General features: G+C 38.4%; 1 protein-coding gene across 13 annotated transcripts in view; it reads right to left on the bottom strand.

The window, feature by feature from the left end:
• PUM1 (pumilio RNA binding family member 1) overlaps positions 1–27045 on the bottom strand; it is a 163659-nt gene extending 136614 nt beyond the window's left edge. For 9 of the 13 annotated variants that reach the window (XM_074217875.1, XM_074217877.1, XM_074217881.1 and 6 more), the window contains exons 1-2: positions 26875–26981; positions 21690–22066 (exon numbers count right to left, since the gene is read on the bottom strand). In XM_074217875.1, the coding sequence (XP_074073976.1) occupies positions 21690–22055 (366 nt within the window). In that variant the 5' untranslated portion in view covers positions 22056–22066; positions 26875–26981. Of the gene's footprint in view, positions 1–21689; positions 22067–26874 lie in introns of those variants that run through there. The other 4 variants (XM_074217884.1, XM_074217885.1, XM_074217887.1 and 1 more) reach the window with 3 other exon arrangements.
• Positions 27046–27456: the final 411 nt, after the last annotated feature.

Genomic DNA, 27456 nt, shown 5'->3' with positions numbered 1-27456 from the left:
CTTAATCCCATTGCCTTGGGGGGGTGGTACTTTGGGTTTCAAAAGTGTGTCATTAGACAAAGCCTGGGTATATCATATATAAAATTGGGACAACAAAATTTGTACCATCTCTTAAGTCTTACAATCATGGAGTACTTAAGTGTTAAGCTTAAATCTTTTACTAGACTATTATCACAGCATTGATACCTTTTATCATCAATGGAATACAGTAACAGAATCATAATATTTCAATGGATTATTGCAGAGGTAGACAGAATAGCTAGTTTTATAATTAAAGTATGGGAATCCTCCACAGGCTTATTGAGAACATCTTAGGGACAGTTCCATTAGTAGGCTGGATAAGTTTCTTTATTTTAAAAGTTTTTTCCTCCATATGGATAGGACAAAAATGAATATTTAAAACATTTTTCTTCAACTTTTATGGAACAATGTATAACTGTGGCAATAGTTTTTAGACAATGGTCTACTACAAGAATTAGACATTTTTTCAGATACTCACAAACTCCCCAAAATAGAAAGTATACACCAGAAATAAGGTCGTGACAGCTGATTCTAAACTCTAGGATATCAAGAACCCAAAGAAACTCCATGACCTAATACCTAAAAGTCACTCCCTCAGCAACCCTTCCCTGACCAGACACCATGTTATCAGAAGCACAAACTAATCTGGCTGATAGGTTTGCAACAGATTGCAACCCCACACCCTGACCTGGCCCTCCCTTTATCCAAATCCCAAGGAGATCCAAACACCAAACTTTTGGAACTTGTTGATGTCATGATAATCCATTCTGAGCTGCAACAGATTTCTGCAGTAGGTTTGAGGAACAGAGAGAATAAAACAGAACATGTGTCTGGGTGTCTGGGCTTGTAATAATAAGGCTCAACTCTAAACCTGATCTCTATCTATTCCCAAGGCCTTAGAATCGAAACTCTGAAAGGCAGAAAGGTGTGTGGGGAGACAGCAATAGCATGGTAGTACTGTATTACTGAACATCAATACACCAAGTGTGTGGGGGGGGGGGGGGGTTGCAATAGCCAACTGAGGCCAATTCTGTCTTCCCAAAAGCCTCTCTGAGGCAGAAATGTAGGCTCATGAAGTGAATCACCCTGCGTAGGAGGAAGCCGAGAAGCTTCAAGATACATCCCACAAGAAAACTACCATCAGAGAAGACAGAGAAAGCAAGAAATTGGAGAAAATAATGAAAATAAAAATCTAAAATCAAAACTATTTGAAGGAACAAAACTTAAAGAGTAAAAGTAGATAAACCAACAGAGAAGGCATTCACAGCAGAAGGAAATATGGCTTCCAAATCTGGTAAATGAGTTCAAGAATCTAAGAAAAAAATCCTGTAACACAAAGGGCAAAAACAAGCAATGTAAGGGAAAGCCCTGTAGATTTTGGGAGTGCAGGAAACCACATAGCACATGGTTCCTGAGTAATTTAAAAGAAAAATGAGAATTATAAAAGTAGAATTTATGGTCAGAACAGCAAAAATAATTGGCAGAATAGGAAAATTTAAAACTACAAAGGCAAGTCTCACCAAAGAAACAAAAAAAGAGGTCAACAGACTGGGAATGCAAATACACAAAAGCTAAAGACAATCTGGCAGAAAAGAAGCAAAAGCAGTAATAATAAAAGAAAATGTGTTTCCATACAAACCAAAACATTGCTCTCAAAAATAGTAAGCTTAAACACAACTTAAGATTTTCCTAAAGAATATAAGACAAGAGGGGGCAACTGGTCCTGGAGTCAGGAGTACCTGAGCTCAAATGTGGTCTCAGACACATAATAATTACCTAGCTGTGTGACCGTGGGCAACTCAATTAACCCCATTGCCTTGCAAAAACCAAAAAGAATAAAGAAAAAAAAGAATGTAAGACAAGAAATTTTAACACCATAATTCAAAAAGTAACTCCAAGATAGCTGCTCAGAACTTCTAACCAGAGGGGAAAAAAAATTGCCAAGTAAAAGACTATCAATCACCTGCAGACAAAAAAAAATCAATGTTGCAAACTACTAGACACATAGTGGTTAAATTTGAAAGAATAAATTTTTCAAGTGACCAGGAGGAAGATCTCCAAATAAACAAGAAAGGAAATTTGAATCAAGATTATTCTGTACCCAACAAAAACTCATCAATAAAGGGAAAATGTGTTCTGAAGATCAATGAATCTCAAGATACAGACCAAGCAGACACCAACTTACAAATTAGAGCTTAAGCAAAAACTTAAAAGATGGTTATTTAATAGAGATGCTTGAAAAAGTCTTAGAAAGAAACCGAGACCAGAAGGGATATTTTGATTCCCTGACACCACAGACAACAAAAATGTAGAGTGCATGAATACAACAACAAAGAACAGCAGAAGCAACAGAGTAACAGCAGAAGCCAGTAATAAATTTCATTCCAAAGGTACTAATGAGAGAGAGAAGGATGAAGAAGACGATAGGGGCAGCTAGGTGGCTCAGTGGATAGAGCACCGGCCCTGGAGTCAGGAGTACCTGAGTTCAAACCCGGCCTCAGACACTTAATAATTACCTAGCTGTGCATGGCCTTGGGCAAGCCACGTAACCCCACTGGCCTTGGGGGGGAAAAAAAAAAAGATGATAAAGAAGTGAGCCTGACACACTATGGACTGAACCTAAAGGTCCACTTCTACAAGCAAATAAATGTTTCTGTGAGACTAACTTACAAAATGGGAAGGTACATGAAAGGAGGAGAGGTCAGAGAATGTGTGTTGTGCTAGAATCAAATCAAGAGTTAATAAAGAGAGGAAGGTGACTCTGTGATCACAATGAAGAAAGCCTAGGGGAGAGGAAGTAAGAAGATAGAGAGAAGGATGGAAGAGAAATGGGCAGATCTTGTTTTAGTGGTGGGATGGGATAGTCTTCTTGGGTGTTGGATGATAGATCTGGTTCTTGAAAAACTGCTTCAGGAAGAAAAAAGATACAACTCGTGGGAAAAACACACCTGGAGAAAGGGAAGGGCATATACTCAAGGAGGATAGTTTGAGAAAATAGGGAAGGAAGGCAACCAAAAAGAAGGTCAATGATGGACAGCATAACTGGGGATGAAGGAGGAAAGGAAAGGGCTTAACACAGAAAAATGTCTTCTCTATCACTAAAGAAATAGCATTTTTCTGGGAATGAGAAACAATGGAAAAGAGGTGGGGGAATGCCCACAAGGGCAAGTTCAACAAAGTAGTGGCAGAAACTATCTAAAGAGGAAACTCTAGAATGGGTGAGTACCTCAGGTATTCTGATTCCATGAGGAATGCAGAATATAACTGGTAAGTAGGAAAGAAATCCTCTCTGCAAGAGGATACAGAAAATAAAATTTCAAAAACTGACAGGACAAGCTAGAGGAAGAGGGGCCTAGATAAAAGGAGGAAAGAAAAAGGAACTAATAAGCAAAACTCCAAAGGGAAACACTGAGGGTAAGAGAAGTAAGCTGATAGTAATAAGAATGTCCCCAAAATAAATAAATTTATTAAAGAGGAGAAAATAAAAATCTCTTACAACTTTAAAAGTGAATGGATTATTATCCAATAAAATGAAATAGTGACAAACTAAATTTGAAACAAAATCCCACAATCTGTTGCTTATAAGAAAACATCCTACAAAAGACACATAAAGTAAAACCAAGAATGGAAAAGTGAATCCAAAAAACCAAAAATTGAACTCATGTGCCCAACAAAACAAAAATTCAAAAAATAAAAAAGGATAATCAAAGTAACTACATTATTCTAAAAGGGACAATAGACAAGACACCAATATCCATTCTAAAACAAGAAAATAATGAGATATAGAAATACAAAGAAAGAAAATGAGCTCAATTTTGGACATATATGCAAGGCTGGGAACCCCAACAAGATAAAATTTGAAATGAAGGCCAAAGTTGAGCAAAAAAATTAAAAACTGGTGACACTGATAAATGTGGCATGAGAGATGTAAGAACCATTGCCAAAGGAAAAAGTTACAAGATTCTTTTAAAAGACTCCCAAGGACAGATCTCTGAGGAACATTCACCTTAATGAATAAGAAGACTCAGTTTTCTCTTCATTTTATTCTGTAACTTTTTTTTTAAACAAATAAAGGTTTTTCAGATCAACACTATCTCACTCTTTTCTTATTGTTGGCTCTTCATTACGCATGGGACCAAATTGCAACAATTCATTTTACTTCATCTAGATATGAAGGCTTTCCATCTTATCTCTCAATATTTCTGATACAAACCTTAATATTAAAGTCAGATACACCTTGTCACTTACCCTCCCAAACTCCAGGCTCATTTCATTCGAATTCTGTAACTTTTCTCCTGAGGTCAAGGTATCTACTACTCGCTTTTTTCTTAGATCAATTCAAATTTTATCTAGCCTTCAAAGTCTCATTCAACCTGGAGAAACTGTGTGATATAACAAAACATACTGAAAATAAAGATGGGAGCCCTAGAATCCTATTCTAGCTTTGTTACTAATTAGGTGGGTTGACTCTGACAAATCACTTAAGTCTCCAAGAAAGTCAGTGTGAGACCTAAGAAATCATGTATTTTATGTCCTCATTTTAAAATCTAAATTTCACCCAAATCATTACTTAATCAGGAATAGAACCAGAGTTTCCTACTGCCAATACAACAACATTCCTTCCTATAAACAAGGTAGCTGCTCTGGATGTACAAAAAGCAGAGGCTAAAATGGACCAGTTGCTCAGTCCATCAATAGGCACTTATTAAACTCCTATTTTGTGCTAGGCTATACCATACTAAGTGCTAGGGATACACAAAAAGGCAAAATAGACTCCATTCCTCAAAAATATCACAACAAATGTGTACAAGAGCTCTATAAGGGGTGGCTAGGCGGTGCAGTGGATAAAGCAGTGGCCCTGGAGTCAGGAGTACCTGCATTCAAATCCGATCTCAGACACTTAATAATTACCTAGCTGTGTGGCCTTGGGCAAGGCACTTTAAACCCATTTGCCTTGCAAAAAAAAAAAAAGTTCTATATGGCATAAACAGGAAATGACTCAAAGAAAGAAAACTCCAGGACCAAAAGGCTCCTATAGAAGGTGGCTTCTGGCCCATGAAGAAAGTCAGAGATGCCAGGAGGCCCAGAAGAAGTGGAAGAGCCTTCCAGGTATGACAACCAGAAAAAAGCATGACTAGATTCTTTCAAGATGTCAAAAGTCTTCCAGTCTATTCTGATTCATAGTCTTCTCTACAATCTGTGACCGCTTAGAGTGCTTACTAAGTATAACCTGCCACTTAACAATGTCCTCATTATTCCACAATTGTTTCCTTCATCTCCCTAATAACACTATAAATTCCCTAAGTCAACTTCTCTGTGTGATACTTTTTATATCCCTACAACACCTAGCAGTCCTTGCCACATACTAAGCGCTAAATACTTATTAAATTTAGTTGTCAGCTTGACTAGTGCAATTACTTATCCCTATAACATCTACCTATGTCTCACCACATCAAAAAGAGTCCTTATTTCATGTATACAGCTACTCTTTCCACCCAGACAACTCTGACACACCTTACTAGACAGCCTTTAAAATTTACTGAGCCCAAATAAATTCAGAAACCAATCTTCAAGTAGGGAAGTTTGGATAAGAACCAAGAGACCATCTATAAGAGATGTCACAGGACTGGCTGTTTTTCAGCTTAGCAAAAAAATACCAGAGCCTTCATTCTATATAGCCTTTGCAAACTCAGGGCCACTTTAACCACATAGTAAATGGCATTACACTCTGTTTAAGATTATATATTCAGATGCAGCAGTTAGGTGGCTCAGTAGATGGAACACAGACCCTGGAGTCAAGAAGACCTGAGTTCACAGCCTCAGACACTTAATAATTAGCTAGCTGTGTGACTTTGGGCAAGTCATTTAACCCCATTCCCTTGCAAAAAAAAAAACAAGAAAAAGAAAAAAAGATTACATACTCAGGCCATTGGAGTCATCTTAAGATGACTGCAATCATTTCATAATGAGCAAACAGAAGCCCAGAAGAGTGAAATGAATTGTTCAAAGTTCTCAAAACAATCACGTGACACAGACTGGACTAAAACCAAAGATTTGTGACAACAAATTCAGGGTTTCTCCACTACACTTAAGTGCTATCTTAAAAGTTTGTGTGCATTAGTAGAGAAATGGTGTCTACATCCTTTGTACAAGAAAGACTGCATTACACAAACTCAACAGTCTATTCTAACATTCAAAAACTCTACTTGAAAACTTATCCAATTAAAATCATACTTATTAAATAAACATGCTGAGAGTTTAGCACTGTACTAAGTAATAATAGAGGCAAAGTTTGGATATACATTTCTTGCCCTTGTGAAGCTGATGAACTAGTAGGAGGGTATGACATACAAATAATAAGTACTAAAGAAGAAAAAAGTGACTTATGACTATAGGATCAGGAATGCTTAGAGGAACTGGTAATTTTTTTTTCTATTAACAAATTATTTTTTGCTCCCTGTCAATACAATCCACACTTCAGAAAAAACAAATTGGAACAAATATTCAAAGAAAAAAATTCCCTTCTCTATCACATTTTGTGGAGAAATGAGACCATTCAGCAAAAATTCCCCTCTTTATTTTCTTTATCCCTTTTCTTTGATTCAACTTCAATCATTTACAATATTTTTTTCCTCCCTATACTGCCAACAGCCCTCTCTCAAAAAAGAAAAAAGAAAAACAAAGCAATTGCAACAACCAAGTATAGTATAGCAAAACAAACCCCCTTACCCTTATTGGACACCCATTTCAATGGTACAACATTGATGCTATAATAAATTATTCTCCTAGTTGTACTCATTTCGTTTTACAACGGTTTATATAATTCCTCTCAGATGTCTCTGGAATTTTCTCATCATTTCTTACTGTGTAGTAACATTCTATTATAATATTCTATGACCTGTCTAGTTCATTTCCAAAATAATGGAATTTTCTTCATTTTCCCAATTCTTTATAATTGCAAATGGAGGTGCAATAAATATTTTAAGTATCAAACCTTTTCCTTTTCCTTCAGTCACATTCAAGCAAAGTCAGACATGTTAATGCTGGTTCAAAAGATATATAACATTGGACATAATACCAAACATTTTTCTAAATTGACCGTGTCAGTTCACAGTTCTTACAACAGGGTATAAACGTGCTTGTGTTCTCATACTCTTCACCAATGCTGGTTATTTTCCTTCTGTGTCAATTTCACCTGTCTCATGGGCGTGAGGTAAAGAGTCATAGTTGCTTTAATTTGCACCTGTGAGTTGGAACATATCTTCATATAGTTATTACTGATAGATTGTAGTTCTCCCTCTGAACACTGTCATATCATATTATGACCATCGATAAAATTAGTAAATGACTCAACCTTTTACATTCAATTCAGTTCCTTAAATATCCTGGAAATCTAAATCATTTGTCAAAGCAATTTGCAGCAAAGGTTTTTTTCCTCTCTTAGCAGCAATAGATTTGATTCTATAAAAATGGTTTTTTGATAGACTTTTGTGCATTTTATTTAACTATGATCTTTTTTATCATTTCTTTGGTAACAAATTCTTCCCTTAACCATAGATTTGCAGGGGACTTTCTGTTTTGTTTTCCAATTTGTTTTATATGACTGTTTGTATCCATTTAAAGCCAATCATCACATATGATGTGTAGTGTTGGTCTATGCCTATTTAGTGCCAATCTATGGTCCAATTTATTACCAATTTCAATAGTGAGTACTTATCCATGTAGCTGGAGTCCTTGGGTTTATCAAACACTAAGTTACTGGGTTCCATGGCTTGCTAATAAACTTAATCTGTTCTATTGATCAACTTTTCTATTTCTTAACCAGCACTAAATAATTTTTGATGACTTCAGCTTTATAATTTGGTTTGACATCTTGGAAAAAAAATAAATAGTGCACCAAAGAAAGCACAAAAAAGGCAGAGTAGAATGAAAATAATGCAAAGTGTTTATTACATAGTTTTTCCAAAAAAAAGTCAACTGTATAAAAGGAAATCCATGATTTAATTTAGAGAAAAAAAATCTGAAACTGCTAAGATGGCACAGGTGATAAAGCCCTGGGTCTAGAAGCAGGGAAACTAAAGTTTAACTCCAGTCTCAGATACTATAGATACGTGAATCTGGAAAAGTCAAACTCTGTCTTCCTCAATTTCTTCAACTATAAAATAAGGATGATAATAACAGTATCTATTTCCCAAGGATGCTGTGAAGATAAAATGAGATGGTATGTTTAAAGCACTGAACACAGGTTCTGGCACATAGTAAAGGCTTGCTCCCTTCCCTTTCCTTCTCATTTTTTTCATTATTTCCTCCCTCGAGATTTTTGATCTTTTATTACTACAGATTAATTTCAGCATTTTTGTAGTTAAAGTAATCCATTGATAGACCAATCAATATGGTAATGAATTAGGAAATTCCCTATAATCATTTTGCCATATTCACTTAGCCTACTAGTGAGCAATTAATATTTCTCCAGTAATTTTGGTCACTATTTCCTTATATTACTTTTGCTATCTTCACATAATTCCAGGGTGTATCTTGACAGGGAGACTCAAATACTTATTAATTTTATAGTTTTTTTCTTTCTTTTTTTTTTTTGCAAGGCAATGGGGTTAAGTGGCTTGCCCAAGGTCACACAGCTAGGTAATTTTTAAGTGTCTTAGGTTATAGCTATTTTCAATGAAATTTCTCTTTCTCTTCTTGTTAGGTGTTAATTGGTAATATATAGAAATAGTGGAGATGTATGTGGGTTTATTTTATAACCTGCAATTTTCTTATTTTAATTAATTTTTAACTGATCCTCTAAGGTCCTCAAAATATAGTGAGTGATCTACAAAATCAATAATTTGCTTATTGTCCATGCATATTCCTTCAATTGCTTTTTTGTTTTACTGATAAATTTAGCACTAACATTATGTCAAGTAATAGCAGAGACAAGGGACATTCTTGGTTTACCCTTGATCTTATTGGAAAGGACTCTAGTTCATTCCTAATACATATAATGCTGACTCATGGTTTTTAGATATATATAGTTTTTACCATTTTATTGTCCATTCAGCCCAATTTTGAATAATTGCTTTTAAACTAAAATGAACCTTTTATTCTGACAAAAGCTTTTACTGAATCTGTTGACATAATATCAAGGTGGGGGGCTATTAGTGGTGGGAGTCAATTACAATTTCCTTAACATTAAAAGATTCTAGATAGAACATGGGCAATAGATATTCAGGGAGATCCATCTTCCTGATTTTAATTACGGCCTGAGATCTTTACTAGTTATGTGATCCAGGTTTTATGTTCACCTGTTTCCTAATCTGTAAAATGAGCTGGAAAAGGAAATGGCACATTTTTCTAATATCTTGGCCAAGAAAACCCCAAATGGAGTCACAAAGAGCTGGACACAACTGAAATGACTAAACAACAACAGAGAGCTTAGGATATGAGAGTCAGGAAGACGTGAATTTGAATGCTACCTCAGAGATTTACTAGCTGATGGTGTTGGCCAAGTATCTGTTTTCTCATTTGTAAAATGGGGCTAATAAATAGTATCAACCTTACAGAGTTTTGAGGATCAAATGATTTAACATGTATAAAGACCTCATCACATCTAAACACACTGCAAATCTTAAGCACTACATTAATGTTAACTATGATAATGAGGGTGATGATATTACTACAATTAGTGATATTGGTCTCCAGTTTGTTATGAATACTTTTCCTTTTCGATACTGATAATTTAGTTTTCTTTTCTCAGCATGGTTGCGAAGAATAAGCTTTATAAAATTAAGAGTTTTATATGAATGTGTTTTTATATTTAATATGCAATGTCTTCCACCTAATTCTGCCCTAATTATTTTAAAGGGGAAAGAAACTAAAACTCAAATTTTTTTAAATGTTAAAAAAAAATTTTTAAGAATGGGTTTAACAATACTGAAATAGTACCATCTCTTGCTTCTCCTATTTGACCTCTCCTCAGTCTTCCCTGCTAGACTCCAATTCAAATCATTCCCTCTAACTCAAGGTATCCCCCAGGGTTCTTCTGTTCTAGACATAATTCTTTGTTTCCTCTATTGTATGTCATTCATTTGGTGATCTCATCAAACCCCACAAATTTAATTACCATTTCTATGTTGAAAACTCTCAAATTTACCTATCCTATCTGATGCTCTCTGTTGACTTTCAATCTGACATCTCTACTTGACTTTGAATCATGAACTCATTATCCCTTCCCCTAAACACTCACCACCTCTCACATTCCTCATTACTGTAACTCCATCCTCCCAGGTTCACAACCTAAAGGTCCTTCTTGAGACTCCTCATTCTCTCTACCCCTCCATAGTCTATCTGTTGCTAAGGCCTGTAAATTCTGATTTTTCAGCTTCTCTCAAATTCACACTCCTCTCATCACATACTGTCATGAATCTGGTACAACCCACTATCACTTCTTGCTTGATGATAGCTTGCTCTTCAGTTGCTGGCCTAACATCTATTCCCATTCCATACTGCTCCCAACTGCCACCAAAATAATTTTCCTAAAGTGTAGGTCTAGCCTTATTACCTCCCTGGTCAATAAACTCCAATGGTTCCCTATATCATCTCTGGCTAAAAATGAAAAGAATACTGAAAAATATAAATTTGTACCTTTGGCACTAGTTTATTAAAGCTAGATAGTTCAACGAATAAAGAACCAAGTCTGGTGTCAGGAAGACTTGAGTTCAAATCAGGCCTCACACATTCATTAGCTGTGACTCTGGGAAAGTCACTTAACTTCTATCTGACTCAGTTTCCTCAACTGTAAAAATGGGAGAAACAATAGCCCCAATTCCCAAGGTTGTTGTGAAGTTCAAATAAGATATCTGTAAAGCTCTCAGCTCTCACAGGTCTTGAAAGATAGTAGATGCTTCATAAATGCTTGTTCTCTTTCTCCCTAAAGTCAAGGGTCCCAAAGGAATGGTATCTTTTCTTTTTTTTTTTGCAAGGCAATGGGGTTAAGTGGCTTGCCCAAGGCCACACAGATAGGTAATTAGTAAGTGTCTGAGATTGGATTTGAACCCAGGTACTCCTGACTCCAAGGCCAGTGCTATTCACTGCCCCACCTAGCCACTTTTCAACACTGAACAAAGTTCTAAAAGAAGGAATGTGACTTTAAAAAGCATCTTTTCAGAATGGATAATACATTTCTAACAACTCTGTGGAGTCATACTAAGAAGTGGAACAGTGTTCCACTGGATTGTGCTGGATTAGGAATCAGAAAGACCTGAGTTCAAATCAAACCTCGGACACTAAATGTGTGATCCTGGACAAGTCATAGAACTGCTATCTGCCTCCACTTCTTCATCCCTAAAATGGGAATAACAGCTCCCAAGGAGGTTATGAGGATAAATGAGATATTTATACATAATTTGCAAACCTAAAAATGCTTTATAAATGTTAGTATTTATTAAGCAGTTTACATATATATATATATCACTGGAACCCCACAACTCTTGGTGACAAATCCAGAGGTATCATTACTCTCATTTTGAAGATGAGCCTTTGAAAGTCAATTGCTTGGGGCGGCTAGGTGGCGCAGTGAATAGAGCACCGGCCTTGGAGTCAGGAGTACCTGGGTTCAAATCGGGTCTCAGACACTTAATAATTACCTAGCCACGTGGCCTTGGGTAAGCCACTTTAACCCCATTGCCTTGAAAAATCTTAAAAAAAAAGAGAGAGAGAGAGAGAGAGAGAGAGAGAGAGAGAGAAGAAAGAAAGTCAAGTGCTTTACCCTGAGAGGCCCATACTAGGGGTGAAGCAAAGATTACAAAATGTGAATGGTTGTGAATGCCAGGGGGGGTTTATATTTATATTTGATTCTACAGGTGACAGGGCGGCACTGGAGTTTAACTAAGTAGGTGAGTGCTTTTGGAAAACCACTCTGGCAGCTAAATGGAAAATGAGGAGAGATCTGTGCCAGCTGACCACCCTCCAGGCTACTGCAATAGCCTAGACATGAGGAGATAAGGGCCTTCCCAAGCCTGGTGCAATGTCAAGAGAAAGAGGGAAAATGGACAGCTCTGGGCAACAGACTGCATCGGGGAAGGGGAGGGGAATTAAGACTGTGCCTGGAAAACTAGGATGGAGGTGCCCTGGAAAATAATGAGGTTAAAAGGGAGAAAGATTTGGGTGCAGGAAAGATAATAGTTCAATTTTGTAGACTGAAATTGGAATGGCTAAACTGAAGGTCAGCAGAAAGGTCTATTTAAGAATACACCAATCAGCACAAAGATTTTAATTATATGGGACAAAGTGCTGGACCTGGAAGCCAAGAACATTTCATTTCAAAACCTTATTTATCTATCTATTTATTTATTTATTTATTTGTGGCCTTGGGTAAATCACTGAACTCTCATTGATCAACTGAAGATCCCAGCAGATTCTTTACTCTCCCCACAGGGCTGCTGGAAGGGTCATGGCCACTAACACTTTGCAACAATTAAGATTAGATGGATGGGGGCAGTTAGGTGGTATAATGGATAGAGCACAGGCCCTGGAGTCAGGAGGACTAGAGTTCAAATATGGCCTCAGACACTTAATTAATTGCCTACTTGTGTGACCTTGGGTAAGTCACTTAATGCCACTGACTTCAATAAATACAAAAACAGGGGCGGCTAGGTGGCGCAGTGGATAGAGCACTGGCCCTGGAGTCAGGAGTACCTGAGTTCAAATCCGGCCTCAGACACTTAATAATTACCTAGTGGTGTGGCCTTGGGCAAGCCACTTAACCCCACTGCCTTGCAAAAAGTAAAAAATAAAATAAAATAAAATAAAATTGACCATTCAAATTAAGTTTAAATAAATAAACAAACAAACAAACATTCAATAAATAGATAACTGACTTTTACCTTTCTTTATCCCAAAGTCCCCTAGCACAAAATAAACATATACATACTGACTGGAAACTCAAAGTGCTCAAGTGAGACTTCTAAGCAATATACCCAGAAAAGGAATCCTATTCTGGAGTCACTACCTGGGAAATCCCTCCTCAGCTAGGCAGATTTCATTTCAGCATTTCTTTTAAAAGGAAGAGTCATAACTTTAGATTATTAACTACTAATCTATTAACAGTGGGGATTAGATGAGAATAAATTGGGGGCAAGACTACCAAGATCTAATGCCTCTCTTTCACTTGCCTACTTCCTACGTCTAAATGAAAATTCTCTCCCATGGAGTTGACAAAGTGCTCCTCTCTTTGTCCTTACAGAAATGCACTATGGTCACCCATAGAGAATGTGGACTACTGCATATACACCTAGACACAAATGATAATTGATTGGTTTTGTAATACTGCTTTTTTCTCTCTTTTTTAAAAAAATTTCCTTCCTACAAGACATCTCTTTGCAAAAGAGAAGAGAGAGATGAACAGAAAGACAATCTAAAAGCAAAGGATATCAGTAATAAAAAGGAAAAAGAGAAACTCTTCCAGATCAGTTTAGTTGACTTTCTCTAAGTAGCATGGCTAAGATAAGGAGACTTCCTGCTTGGCTTTCTATTTCTATCTACTTAATCATGACAATAATAACTACTATTTCTATAACATTTTCACATTTGCAAATTATTTCCTCATTTGATGGGCAGAAAAGTTCTATAAAATTCTCATTCCCATTTCTCAGATCATAAAACTTGAGACAGAGAGATTAAGTGATTTTCTAGTCATTTGTCTAGTCATACAGCTAGTTGTAAGTCTGGGGGAAGCTTCAATATAGATCTTTCTGACTACAATTATAGAATTCTTGAGATACACACACACCTTCCACATGCAAAACAACCTAGTATTTATTCCCTATATATTCTGCATATACTTATTTGGGTACATGTTGCCTCCCTCATTCAACTAGTTCACTTTTTTCTTTGTATCTCAGGCTTGGTATTGTGCTTGACAGTGGTGCTTAATAAAAGTTCATTCCAAATGATGTTCCCAAAGGAACTATCTTAAGCATAAAAAACAAGTTTACATATATCTTAATTTTCTCCAAATTTCTCAGACTCCAAATTCTATTAATTCCCTTAAAAGTGTTTCCATTCTGCCAAAATTTCAGAAAATTTATATCTCCATATAGGCTTCATACTCCATTAAGACTGTACAGTAACATACAAATTAATTCAACATTCATCCAAAATACATCTCTGAATATGTGTTTAATTGTCAAATTAATGGACTATCTGCTAATAACTTTTCAAAGTTGGGGTAAAAGAGTTCAAAATTTAATTGGTCATTTGCATGTATTTTGACCAAATTTTAAAAGTGATTTAAATCACCTCTGGGGGTTGAAGGGAAGGAAAAGAAACTCATCTTAATACTTGAGGACCTAGCTATGTCAGTAAGAAAAAACAAACCAAAAAAGGGAAAATGATAAAAAGAGCTACATAAAATGAGCAATGATAGTAATCTTGAAATGTAGGAGTTCAAGTATAAAATTAGTAAATCTCAAGGAGAGTTAGACAACTTTACAACAGAGTCATTTGGAAAAAGATTTTCACCTTCTATGGTAACAATCAGTTCAAAGCTTCATCTATGCTAAGCAAAATGACTACTATGGATAAGGCCCTGTAACAGGCTCTGAGGACAAAGATAACAATTTGAACAATTCTTCATGTAACGAGTTCTATCCCCACCACCCCCAGATTACTTATTATAAATTTAAGGAATTCTATGAAATCTTCCAATCTTCATGCCAAACACACTTTTAAACAAGGTCCAAAAAGTGCCAGATTTCTTAGGAAATGGGACAAAGGCCACAGACATCATTAATTGGCCTGATGAAAATAAAGATATTATGCAATGATTCACTATGTAGATAACAGTGGAACTTTTCAAAAATTATTCCTAAGGCAAAAAACTACAAAGCCTTAAAAAAAAATGCCCAAAGCAATGAAAAGCCCAAGATTTCTGAAATGAAAGAGAGGGTCAAAAATGATCACTCAAATCCAGGATCATGGTTCCACAAATTTTGGTTCCACCTCTACTCTGTGGAATGAGACCCAATTTTATGACCTTAGACAAGTCACTGAACTTCCCTCATCTATCAAATGAGAATCCTAGCAGATTCCTTATTCTCCCCACAGGGATGCTGGGAGGGTCATGGCTTCCAAACACTTTGTAACCAGTAAGTGCTACATAAAAGTCAGATGTTGCTTTATTACTGTACACAGGCTTTAGTGCCAAGAGGGACTCTTAAGATCAAATCCAAGGTTTTTACAATAAAGAAACTGTATATATACTACAGACAACTCTTAAGTGTCAAGATAAAAAGTAGACACTGGAATGTATGCTCTTTCTTGGTAACAGATTAGCTTCTTACATAGCAATAGCTCACATTTAGATAACATTTTAAGCTTTACAAAGTACTCAAAAAAACCCAGGAAGGTAACAATTATTTATTTATAATACTGGGACATACACTGGAAGGGGGAAAGAACTGAGAAGCATGTATGAAGACAATATAAGTCAGACTGAAATTTAAATTGGTTACAGACATTTTCTAAGAGACTCTCATGTGTGGAAGGTATAAACTTATCTATATGCAATGAATAGCAACAGACTCTTCATATTTCTAGTTTCCAATGTACTTTCTTCACAACAGGAGCTAGTTAAAAAGTCTATTATAGGGGGTAGCTAGGGGACGCAGGGGACAGAGCCCTGGAGTCAGGAGTACCTGAATTCAAATCCAACCTCAGACACTTAATAATTACCTAGCTGTAAGAGGCAGCTAGGTGGCGTAGTGGATAAAGCACTGGCCCTGGAGTCAGGAGTACCTGGGTTCAAATCCAGTCTCAGACACTTAATAATTACCTAGCTGTGTGGCTTTGGGCAAGCCACTTAACTTTGCCTTGCAAAAACCTAAAAAAAAAAAAAAAAAAAAATTACCTAGCTGTATGGGCTTGGGCAAGCCACGGAACCACATTGCCTTGCAAAAAAAAAAAAAGTATTGTACACATTTGACAAATGAGAAAACCAAGGCTAAGAGAAGTAGACTAACTTCCTCAGGGTCCCTCTGCTAGTAACAGAGTCAGGATTTGAACCCAGTTTCTCTAAGGTTGTTTCAAGGAGGAAAGGTTAAAACCTACAATAGTACCCAATGTATTCTCCATTGATTTATACATATGGCCTCTACTGGCACAGTGTGACAAAGGATCACAGGCCTTACAGGATCTCTGGGGACAGTACTATTCAGTACTGTCAAAATTCTCAGGTCAACCAGAAGCCTTTACTCAGAAATGCTTTTCTAATACTTTACAGAGAATGACTCATATCATCTTGTTTTGTTTCAAAATAATCTCAAATCTTTTTTCTACCTTTCCTAACTGCAACTATTCCAGAGTAGAACTTACAAAATGATACTCAAGGATCCTACTGCCATTCATTCTCCACATCTGTCCGGTCCAGGAGTTGGATCCTGATAAGTAACACTTAAAGTGACTGGCTGTGGTTTAAAAAAAAAAAAAACTTCCTTGTAGATGAGTGTCATAAACAACTGTCACCTGAGGTTGTTATGTATTTCCCCTAAGTGACCCCAGTAAAACTAATCATGAAGGCAAATGTCACCTCTATCAACAACCCTAACACGAACCTAAGCAACTAATTTATACTCAATATCTGTGGAACTAAATAAAAAAAAGTCTTACAGCCTCATAGAAAGCAGATTCATCTTCTCTCCTGACTGTACATTGGTTTGGATCTTTCCCAACTTCCAGAAAGATATACTGGAAACTAACTCTGCCTTCCATTTTCCTCAATGGATTTATCATTAAAAAAAAAAACTCTGAAATAAAAAAGCCAATATGTTATCTTTTGTAAAGTTTTACCAATTCTGGGGCGGCTAGATGACAATGGATAGAGCACCGGCCCTGGAATCAGGAGGATCCAAGTTCAAATCAGACTACAAATACTTAATAATTACCTAGCTGTGTGGCCTTGGGCAAGTCACTTAAACCACATTGCCTTGCAAAAACAAATTCTTCATTATTTCAAAACTTGTGATTCCACTGCTTTGGCCGTTTTCATCAATGCAGGTCAAAATCGTGTAAACATCATCAGATGTGTTCATGATTTGTCATGGCCATAATAACCCAGCTACTGTCACACCCAACACACACACACACACACACACACACACACACAGTCAACCAATCAAAAACTCCAGAGATCCTCTCCTCCAAACTATACCTGAACAAGAATTCCCCTCCTACAACAAATGGCCATACAATCTTCACTTGAAGATCTCTATTTACCAAACAAATACTGTAGAAACTGTTGTCTTCCAAACCTCTTTGCTAGCAGAGTGTGTATTAGGCCTCTTTCTGTATCCACCTTAGAAGGCACCTAATAAGGGGTGGCTAGGTGACGCAGTGGATAAAGCACCGGCCCTGGAGTCAGGAGGACCTGGGTTCAAATCCAGTCTCAGACACTTAATAATTACCTAGCTGTGTGGCCTTGGGCAAGCCACTTAACCCCATTTGCCTTGCAAGAAAAACCTAAAATAATAATAATAATAAAAATAAAAAGAAGGCACTTAATAAATATTTGTTGATTGGCTGATTGAAATTATAGATATTAAATTATCATGTAGATGTAAATGATGCACAAATCCACATCTCCAACTCAAGTATATAATTTCAAATGCTTTAAGATTTATTAACTAAACACTTTACAGAAATCTCAGAATTACAAATGTTTCCTTACATTTAGTTTAAAATTCCATCTCTGCAATTTCCATACATTTTTCCAAGTTTCTAGGGCCAGGCAGAGTAAGTGTAAATTTCCCTTGGACCCTGGCCCCCAGACCCTCTTTATCATTCAATGTCTATGCTACACTTTATATACTGCCCTTGAGAATTAGGACTATCTCTTATACTAAATTATATCTCCAGAGATTAGCATGAGTATGGGGAAACACTCTCAAATTCAATGAGTTGAGGTCCTGGTCCCACTGCTCACCAGTAATCTGCCCTGGGAGTCAAGAAGACCCCAGTTCTAATTTTGTCTCAGGGCAAATCACTTACCTACTACTCTTGGCCTCAGTTTCCTACTCTGGAAAAAAGAGGATAATAACAGCACCTACTAGTCAAAGGATGTGAACAAGCAATTTTCAGAGGAAAAAAATTCAAGCCATCAATAGTCATAAAAAAATGCTCTTACTAATAATTAGAAAAATGCAAATTAAAACAATTCTGAGGTACCACCTCATACTCTTCAGACAAATGCTAGAAGAGAGGTAGGAAAACAAGTCCTTTAAAGACCTGTAGGGGGAAATATAAACTGGTTCAGCTGTTCTGGAATGAAATTTAGAACAGACCAAAAAAAATAAATAAATAAAACTAGTAATCTGTGAATACCTTTTAACTCAAGAACATGGGGGTATACTCCAAAGAGACCAAAGAAAGAGGAAAGGGCCCAGGGACAAAAATATTAGTAGCAGCTCTTTTTGTGTGGCAAAAAATTGGAAGCTGGGGGGCAGCTAGTTGGCGCAGGGGGCAGCTAGGTGGCACAGTGGATAAAGCACCAGCCTTGAAGTCAGGAGTACTTGGGTTCAAATCTGGCCTCAGACACTTAATAATTACCTAGCTGTGTGGCCTTGGGCAAGCTACTTAACCCCATTTGCCTTGCAAAAACCTAAAAAAAAAAAAATTGGAAGCTGAAAGGGCCCCCATCTATCAGGGGATGGAAGTAAAGGAGCACTGATTCTGAAACCAGTAAGAGTTCCACTTTGGTCTCAGACATTTACCAGTGCCCCTAGATTAATTCTTAATTTCTTTCTGCCTCAGTTTTCTCAACAATAAAAACAGAGATATTAGCAAACTTCCCCAGGTTTATAAGAAATTTTCAAACCTTCAAACATTATAAAAATGCTAGCAATTATATGAATCTGATGGAACACAACTCTCATGCTGCAAGAAAAACTGAAGGGGATGGTTTCTGAGAAACCTAGGAAGACTTGTGCAAGCTGAGACAAAAGTGAAATGAGAACCAAAAACAATAATATTGTAAAGATAGTCAACTTTGAAAGACCAAGGAACTCTGATCATCACAATGACCAACCACAATTCCAGATGATAAAACAGGAGACAGACTTCCTCCTGCTAGAGAAGTAAGACTCAGAGTGGAAATTGAGATGTGGTCAATGCCAGAATTCGTTTTGCTTATCTATACATGTTTGCCACAGAAGTTTAATTTTTCTCAATTTCAATTGGGGATAGGGAAGTGGGAGGAAGAAAAGGCAGATCTTCATGGAAAATAAAATAAAGTTTCATTTTAAAATAATAGTATCTACTTTTAAAGGATATTGGTGAGGTTGAACTGAGATAAATAAGCCTTAAAGCATTATGTAAATATTATATATTATTGCTATTCCTTAACTTTTCTAGGCCTTAGTTTCCTCATCTATGAAATAGGGATGATACACAGGCAGTATGGGTACAAAGAATAGGGAGCAGATCTTAGAAAGCTGCCTCAAACTCTCACAAATCCAATTATCTCTGAGAAAGTCACTGAAACTCTTCTTGGGTTACAAATTGTTGAGCAGATGCTGATCTGAATTGATCATTGATCGAAGCAGTTTCCTTATCAGAAATTCCTTACATTGAAGAAATCACAGGTTCTCAATCTATATGCATAGATATGTTCATATATATGTATAGAAACACACTGCAGCACCTCCCTTCCAGAGGAGTTGTTATGACAAAATGAGAATATAATAGAAAACACTACTTTTCATATAAGAGTTACTCAAAAAATGCTTGCTAATGATGATATATACAAATTTATGGAAGATATTTTAAGCAAACTACTAAATTTTAACAAATACATTACCTCCTTCTTATAAAGGAAAATCCCATCCCCTACTACTGCTAACTTATACTCCAGTCACTTAAAAGGGTTGTTCCTTATCCTAAAATCACAACTTTCTTTCTTCTATCAATGTCCATATATTATAAGATTGTATTAGGTACAGAGCACCAGACAGGAACCCTAAGGGCATTTGGACTTGGAATCTGAAGTCTCAAATTTGGGTCAAAGGTCTACAACTAAGCTGTATAACCGTAGGCAAGTCACTGACTCACCCAGAAATTCAATTTTCTCCAACTATACAACAGAAATAACAAAATGTATGCTATCTATGCTGAAGGATTGGTGAGCAAAGTATTTCTGTAACTGCCAAATGATGCATAAAGGAGAGCTGATACTAGTTCTTCTGACAACTCAATTTAGTAGCTAAACTTTAAAATATCTTTTGTTCAGCAGAACAATTTTTGTGAGCCATCAGTCAATAAGACTAAACGTTTATTTCTGAGTCTGTTCGTTTGAAAACTGAACTGAGTAATACCTGAAAAGTTTTGAAAACCAACTGTTACCCACACAGCCCAAAGTTCAACTATTTAATCAATAAAGAGTTGCTGAATACCTTTTGTGTTCAAGATCCTGAGTAAGATGTAGAAAATTAGGCCTAGGGACTTTATATTCAATAGGTTTAAAGTCTATTAGCCCAAACTAGCTAAGTAGAGTTAATTTTTTAAAAATAGAATCTTTCAGGGGCGGCTAGGTGGCGCAGTGAATAGAGTACCAGCCCTGGAGTCAGGAGTACCTGAGTTCAAATTCAACCTCAGACACTTAATAATTACCTAGCTGTGTGGCCTTGAGTAAACCACTTAACCCAATTGCCTCGCCAAAAACTTAAAAAAAAATTTGAATCTTTCAAATAAAAGGTTTTCATGCTTGCCTTTTAAGATAATAAATGGGTTGATGTGACAGGATGCTAATAGAAATTACAATCTTGAATCCTAACACCTAAGAAAAAAATTAAACTTTACATTTATAATTGCAGATGAATACCTAAAAAAATAAAATCAAAAGAATCATAGCAAAAGTGCTTTAGGCTTAATAGAAGGAATAGATTTGTTCTTCTGTGAAAATAACGCTATTGAGTTTGCAGTCCAGCCCTCCCTCACCACATAGAGGCTAGATTGGAGGGGGCTTTCTAATCCTAATATCCAGGAAATTAAGAAAAACCAAGTTATATTAAACTCACTTATTTCTAAAAGAATTGCAGATGAAAAGAATACAGAGTGAGACAAGGCACAACTAACTTACTTTAAGGTGAAAAATAAGCCAAAACAAAAAACTCTGAAACCAAACTTTGGCTCTTGTGTCTCACACACAAAGAAACATGAGGTAGATACAATCCCCTTTTAATCACCCTTCTTTTTATTTTGCATAATATTAAGAGGGCATAAAAAACACAAACATCATCCCTGTCCAAAATGAGCTTTTTCTCATCAGTTTTTATAAGTTAAGGCATATTAGAGCAGCTGTTTCAGAAGGTTCTTAAAAACATACCTTTGAGGGAAAAGAGGAAAAATTCAAGCAAAAATAAGAACACACATGTGTATGTATGTATACACACACACATACATATTGCACAAGAGCCCCCTTAATATTGCATCCAATAGAACATTTGCTCATCCACTCTTCTAATGAGAAAACGCATCCTAAAGAAAAAAAGTGAATGATTATCTTGTGCCAAACTCCAGCAATACTTCCAACTTTCAAGACTGTTCACAGAAAGCAGATGCCCTGAAGTGGACATTGCTTTATTCACTCATGGGTTCAGAACTGAAATACTGTAGCATGTCTTTACCTGATGCTCTGCATGAATGTTATCCCCAGTAGGCCAGCGATGTTTGCTGTTATTATAGCCGCCGCCACCACTTCCTCCTCCCCCAAGCTGCTCACCATGCTGCCTCTGAAAGAAGTAATCCACCATGGCGTCGTCCTGGGAGCGGCCTGCAACCCCTATAGATCCTGGGACGGGGCTCGAGTGAGTCCCTGCCGCAAGAGCTGGGTTGGCAGCAGGCTGTTGCTGTGTCTGGGACCCTGCTGTTCCAGATGTCAAAACAACAGGCATGTTGGGATTGGCTGTTTCTTGCGTGTGCTGTTTCAGGTGGGGGCTGAAGGAGTCCTGCCAGAGCACTGCTTTTCTCTTCAAAACACATGCAACGCTCATTCCACCAACACCTAAGGAGACACAGGTTTTCAATGGTGAATCAATCTTTTTTACAAGATCCATGACATGCAGGAGGAGAAAAAAAAAGTTCTCCTGCTTTTTCCATTGAAACAAGAGAGCACAAGCATTTAAGTCAGATCACTATCACGCAGCTACATGTTTTAAAATAATTTTTACTTAAAGAAGTGTTCATTTCAAATGGATGGAGCACTGTGCCAGTCCCTAGCCCCTAGGTTCATTCAACCTGGAAACTCTGGGGAGAGGAGAATCTTGGGGTGATGAGTCTCTCTCCAAACTTAGCTAGGCCTAGGCCTTAACCAAAGACACTGTTGGAGGCCAGGCCCAGATTCAAAGCCAATCCAATCTGGTAGAAGCTGCCAGCAGCGTGTGCTTCACTGGCATTGGCTTCAAAAAACCAGGAGGATTTCCATGCCAAGGTGAGCTTTCTGAGTTGAACTCTGGTGGTAGATGGTTTAAATATACATACAGAGTGCACAAAGCTGAAAGATTCATGTGAACTGCTGCAAGTATATTTACAAAATGTATATTGAGTAGCTGGCATCCTGACAGAGGACATCAAAGAATTCTGGATTGCAACTCTTGGAAAACTTTTGTTTCCACCCTGCAAATGCAAGTAGTTTGGGAAAGGAGACCTTAAATTTAAGAGACAATGATAAAATCAGTTATCAATTACCAATCTTCTACAATTGTTTATTTACAACTCAACTACACTACAGCAGAAACAGTGTAAATAAACAACCAGCCAACAATTTCCCCCCATATGTATAAACTTAGGAAGATCATAGTGTGGTAGAACACTAAGAACATGGAATTAGGAAGTGAAAAACATGGGCTCAAGCCCAGGACTGTGCCATTACCAACTTTATGGCCCTAGACCACTCCTCACCTGGACCAGGAGCTTCAAGTTCCCCAACCTGAAAATGGGCATAACAAATATTTCCACTACTCTCCTCAATTCCCCAGGGTGAGGCTCAAATGAGCTAGTTAACTCTAATATCTCTAGCTTTGACGTGTTTAAAATACACTCCCTATTATTAGCAATAAAAACAACAAACTAAACTGGGCTTCTCTGCATATATAATTAAACTGTGGACCACACAATTTGCACTAACTCAGAATCTTGAAAACTTGAGAGGACCATTGGAAAATAAGACATTTACAAAGATGATACCCAGAAGATATACAGTTAACTTCTTTGTGGCACAACAGCAAAAGAATGTCCTAGAGGCAGGGCCTTAATTTAATTTCTTTTGTGTCCTGTACCCTTCCAAAATTTTACAGACACCTTTCTTAGAAAGTTTTTAAATGTACAAAATAAAATACACAGGATTAGAAAGAAAACCAATTATACAAAAAAAATTATTAAAATACTAAAAAAAAAAAAAGTTCAGGGACTTCAAACTTGGGAGGCCAAGACGACCCTGCAATCTTACCTCAATTGAGGATTTTCAAAAACATAAAAAAATGTCAAAAAGTCAAAATATACACTGTCACTACCCTAGCAATAAGATTCAGTATACCTTAGGTAACAAGGGGTGGACCAAATGAGTTCACATTTGTTAGTGTAACAAATTTTAGCTTGATAACCATAATTCAAAAAAAAAATCAACATTGTTTGCCATTGTTTTCTTAATGGAGGAGTTGCTTGACCATTAAATGTGGAAATAAAGTTATACAATAAAGTTCAAAGAGGGCAGGGACTGTTTGTTGTGTAAGGTTCAGTACCTGTCCCAATCTGGGTGCCCAACAATTGCTAAAAAGTAATAAATCAACTGTCTGTTTTAACTTATCTGACAAGAGTTACTCCAAAAAGTACAATTTCAAAGCCAAAGACCTCTCACCCCATAGCTCCAAATGTCATTTCCCTTCTTTTTTGATAGCACTAACTACTCTAAGATTACATTATTTCAAAATTGTCTTTACAAGATGCAAATTGGGAAAAACTAAGCTGCACAACAGAAACAAACTTCTCACTTTAAGAGTAAATTCAGAAGGCAGTTCTAGAGAAGGACTTATTCAAAATACTTATCAAAAGAGGTTCTCAGACATGACTGTGGTCTTAATAGTTCAAACTCCTAAAAGTTCTGCTAGGGGGTAGTCTTGAGTGCAGGTTCTGTGAGAAGATCTGGCCTATGCCCAAACACACCAGTAGAGTCATTGAAACTTTCCTCCCCAAGATAAACTAAATCAGGTATGATTTCCTCAAAAACTGATTATCATTTTGGAAGAAATATATTTTCTAATTTTTATAAACTAGAAGACTATTTTTTACAAGCTAGAAAACTATTCACTGTGGAGCAGAATCTAATGTGCCTGTAGTCTAAATCACATACTTATCAAGTTGCCCCCATGCTGTCATTAAAGGAATGCTACAGTGTACAATAACACCTAAAACAGAAACTGAAATATTTGGTAGAATATAATCAAATATAAAGTTATATTTCAACTCCCCCCCCCACAAAAATTAACTTCTCAAATTTAAACCCCAATTCCATGGCCAAATAGGTTAACAAGTTACCTGAAAGCCCTTTGTGACAGTAATTCAAGTCTTCTTATCCTCATTTTACAGAGGGGGGAAGTTGAGGCTGAAAGGAGTTAAGCAACCAGTGGCAGGACCTCAGAATAAATGAGGAAGTCCCTCAGGTGATCTGCCTCCAAGATTGGAGGTGCTCCTTACACTACAATCCCCTTCCCCATACCCAGCCATAAGGAACATCGAAAGCTTGTTTAGACAAGGGACTTGGGGAAGAGTCCTAATCAAAATGATTTAAAAAAATACAATTAGCTTTTGTAAAACCATCTTCCCATGCTGGAACTTCCTGCTTCACCTAAAGTGGGCAAGGCAATCCCAAACCAGCACAGAAAAGTTGGGGGGATAACTAGATAACATTCAATAAATACAATATTTGGAAAGACTGACAATGGCAGCACACAGATTAAAATGGTCAACCTAAACGGAAAATATTTAACCAGTATGTATTAAAGACTCCTCATACAAAGCTAAAGTCATGCTGAAAAGTAATCATTTGTTAACAGGTTTTTAAAATACAATAGTACACAGAAGAATAAGTAACTTAAAACTCCTGGAACTCTAAAGACGATAGCTGTTCCCTTTCCCAAACCTTTCAAAACTGTTTATACTATTATCATTTGCTTGACCAGCACTCTTTCAAACAAAGGAAACTTTTTTCTCATCATCACCTTTAAAATGCTTTAGTAAAAACATGTTTCTTAACACATGTTTTCAATTAAAAAACAAACCTTCTAGGGGCAGAAATGTATTTTAAGCAACAAAACTGAGACTCAAACCAAACAAATGCTAACTTCAAAAAAAAAAAAGTCAAGAGCGGCCTTGGCCAAAACGAATACAATGTGTCTACTACAAAGTACCAATCAAAGTTCAGAATCCAGGGAGTATTTTCCAAAGACTAGATAAAGAATCAGCAGCTCTTAGAAGTGTTTAAGAAGTTAAAATTAGCACAGAAGAAAAAAAAAAACCCGCTCACTTCACTTATATAAAACTCCATCATCGAAAGCTACAAACCTATTGTTTAAGAAAAGGCCTAAAAAAAAAAAACCACCCCTCCAATACAAACTCGGTATACTCCGAAAAGAACAGGAAATGAGAAAAAAACCGAGGGCAAGAAATAAAAAGCAACCAATCCTCTTTTGATTGCACCGAGAAAACAGAAAAATCCATTTAAAAAAAAATTTCCACTCAAAGAAAAGATTGTTTAAAATAAAATTCTTCCTCGGAAGAAAGTTCCCAAAGTATTTTTTTTTCCTCTCTGGAGTGCTGAGGGGTTAACTCGGAAATACAACAAATTACCTGTTTACCAGGGCCACAGAGCGGGCTGCAATGGTCGCGCTACATTGTAATCCACAGAGGAGAAGAGGACAACGTGTTTGTTTGTGTGTGCGGGAGTGCGCGTTTGTTTTCCTTGCAACTAACTAGGAGTAGAGAGAGTCCCTTTTCAGTTAAGCAAAGCTCGGTCCTCTCTCTCACTCTCTCTCTCTCTCTCTTCTTTCTTTCTCTTTCTAAGCGGGGGACTTGTCCCCCCAGCCTCCCCCCCTCCCCAAGCCCCCCAACAACTCCTCCCTATGTAAACAAAAGGCCAGCAGAGCCTCCGAGCCTCGGAAACTTCCTGAGGGGGACTTCCACACCTTTTTCCATTATCTATCCCCCTTCCTTCCACCAAGTTCCCCCACTCGCGCGGGGCTCATCACTCCACTCTAACCCGGCAAAAACCTTCTCCTGCTCCAGGGCTGGCTGGCTGTGGCCCCCTGCCCGCCCCCCACCCCGAGAGAGATGGCTCCGGGGTGCCCCCGGCTCTCCCCCCTGCCCCTTTCAAGCCCTAGACGTGCGGGGAGACAATCGAAGCCTCTCTCCAAGGCGCACACAGGATGTGCGAGAGCCCCCGGAGCCCCCAGGCTTTGGGGGGCTGGGAGGAGGAGGAGGGGCGGGGTGGGGGAAGCCCCCCACCCCCGGGCTGGGGGGAGGGGGGATGCAGAAACCCTTGAATGCATCTGGCCTGGGCCTAGAGGCAGAGGATTCCCCGGGTTGCACCTCCCTCCGCGTCCCCTCCCTCCTCCGATAACAATAGGGGCCTTGCTGCTGACTCCAAAACATGTACTAGGAGCGGAGCGAGGGAAGCGCCAGCCCGGGAGCCAGGGCCGGGGCGGCTTTTCCAGAGCCCTTCTCCCCGCTCCCGCCGGCCCAGAACCCCAATATGAGCGGACCATCGGCTCGCTGGGAGTCCCGGGTAGCTTTTGGACCCGGCGGGGCTCGGATACTCACGGGCGGAGCGGTCGGATGAAGATGGATTTCAGCCCCCCGGATCGGCTCTCGCCAGCGCTCTCGCTCCCCCTTACCTTTCACTCCGACAACATGGCGGCCCACTGGGGACTGGGCTGGCGCGGTGCATGCTGGGATCGGCTCCGGCCCTGGCTCCGGCGGCGGCGGCGGCGGCGGCGGCGGCGGCGGCGGCGGCGGCGGCGGCAGCGGCGGCGGCGGCGGCGGCAGCATGTGCGGAGAGGAGAGGGGAGGGGGGAGAGGAGGGAGAGGGAGGGAGGGAGAGAAAGAGAGTCCGGGAGGGAGGGAGGGGAGGGGAGGCGGGCTAGGCGAGGCGGGAGAGGCGGCCGCCGGCTCGGGAACAGGTTGCCTGGTTGCTATGCCAACCCAGGGGCCTGGGTGAACTTGGGAAACTCACTCTCATTTTACAACCCCGGGGCTGGGGGGGCACTCGGGGTCCGGGTGCGTGCGTACGTGCGTGAGTGTGTGTGTGTCTGCCCAGAGGCGGAGGCCAGCGCACATCTGGCAGCTGGGCGGGGGGCAGGATGCCAGCGAGAGCACCCTCCCCCACCCTCTGCCTCCCCTCCC

The sequence above is a fragment of the Macrotis lagotis genome, chromosome 1 (assembly GCF_037893015.1).
Source record: "Macrotis lagotis isolate mMagLag1 chromosome 1, bilby.v1.9.chrom.fasta, whole genome shotgun sequence".
NCBI lineage: Eukaryota > Metazoa > Chordata > Mammalia > Peramelemorphia > Peramelidae > Macrotis > Macrotis lagotis.
This window is presented reverse-complemented; position numbering and strand designations above follow the sequence as displayed.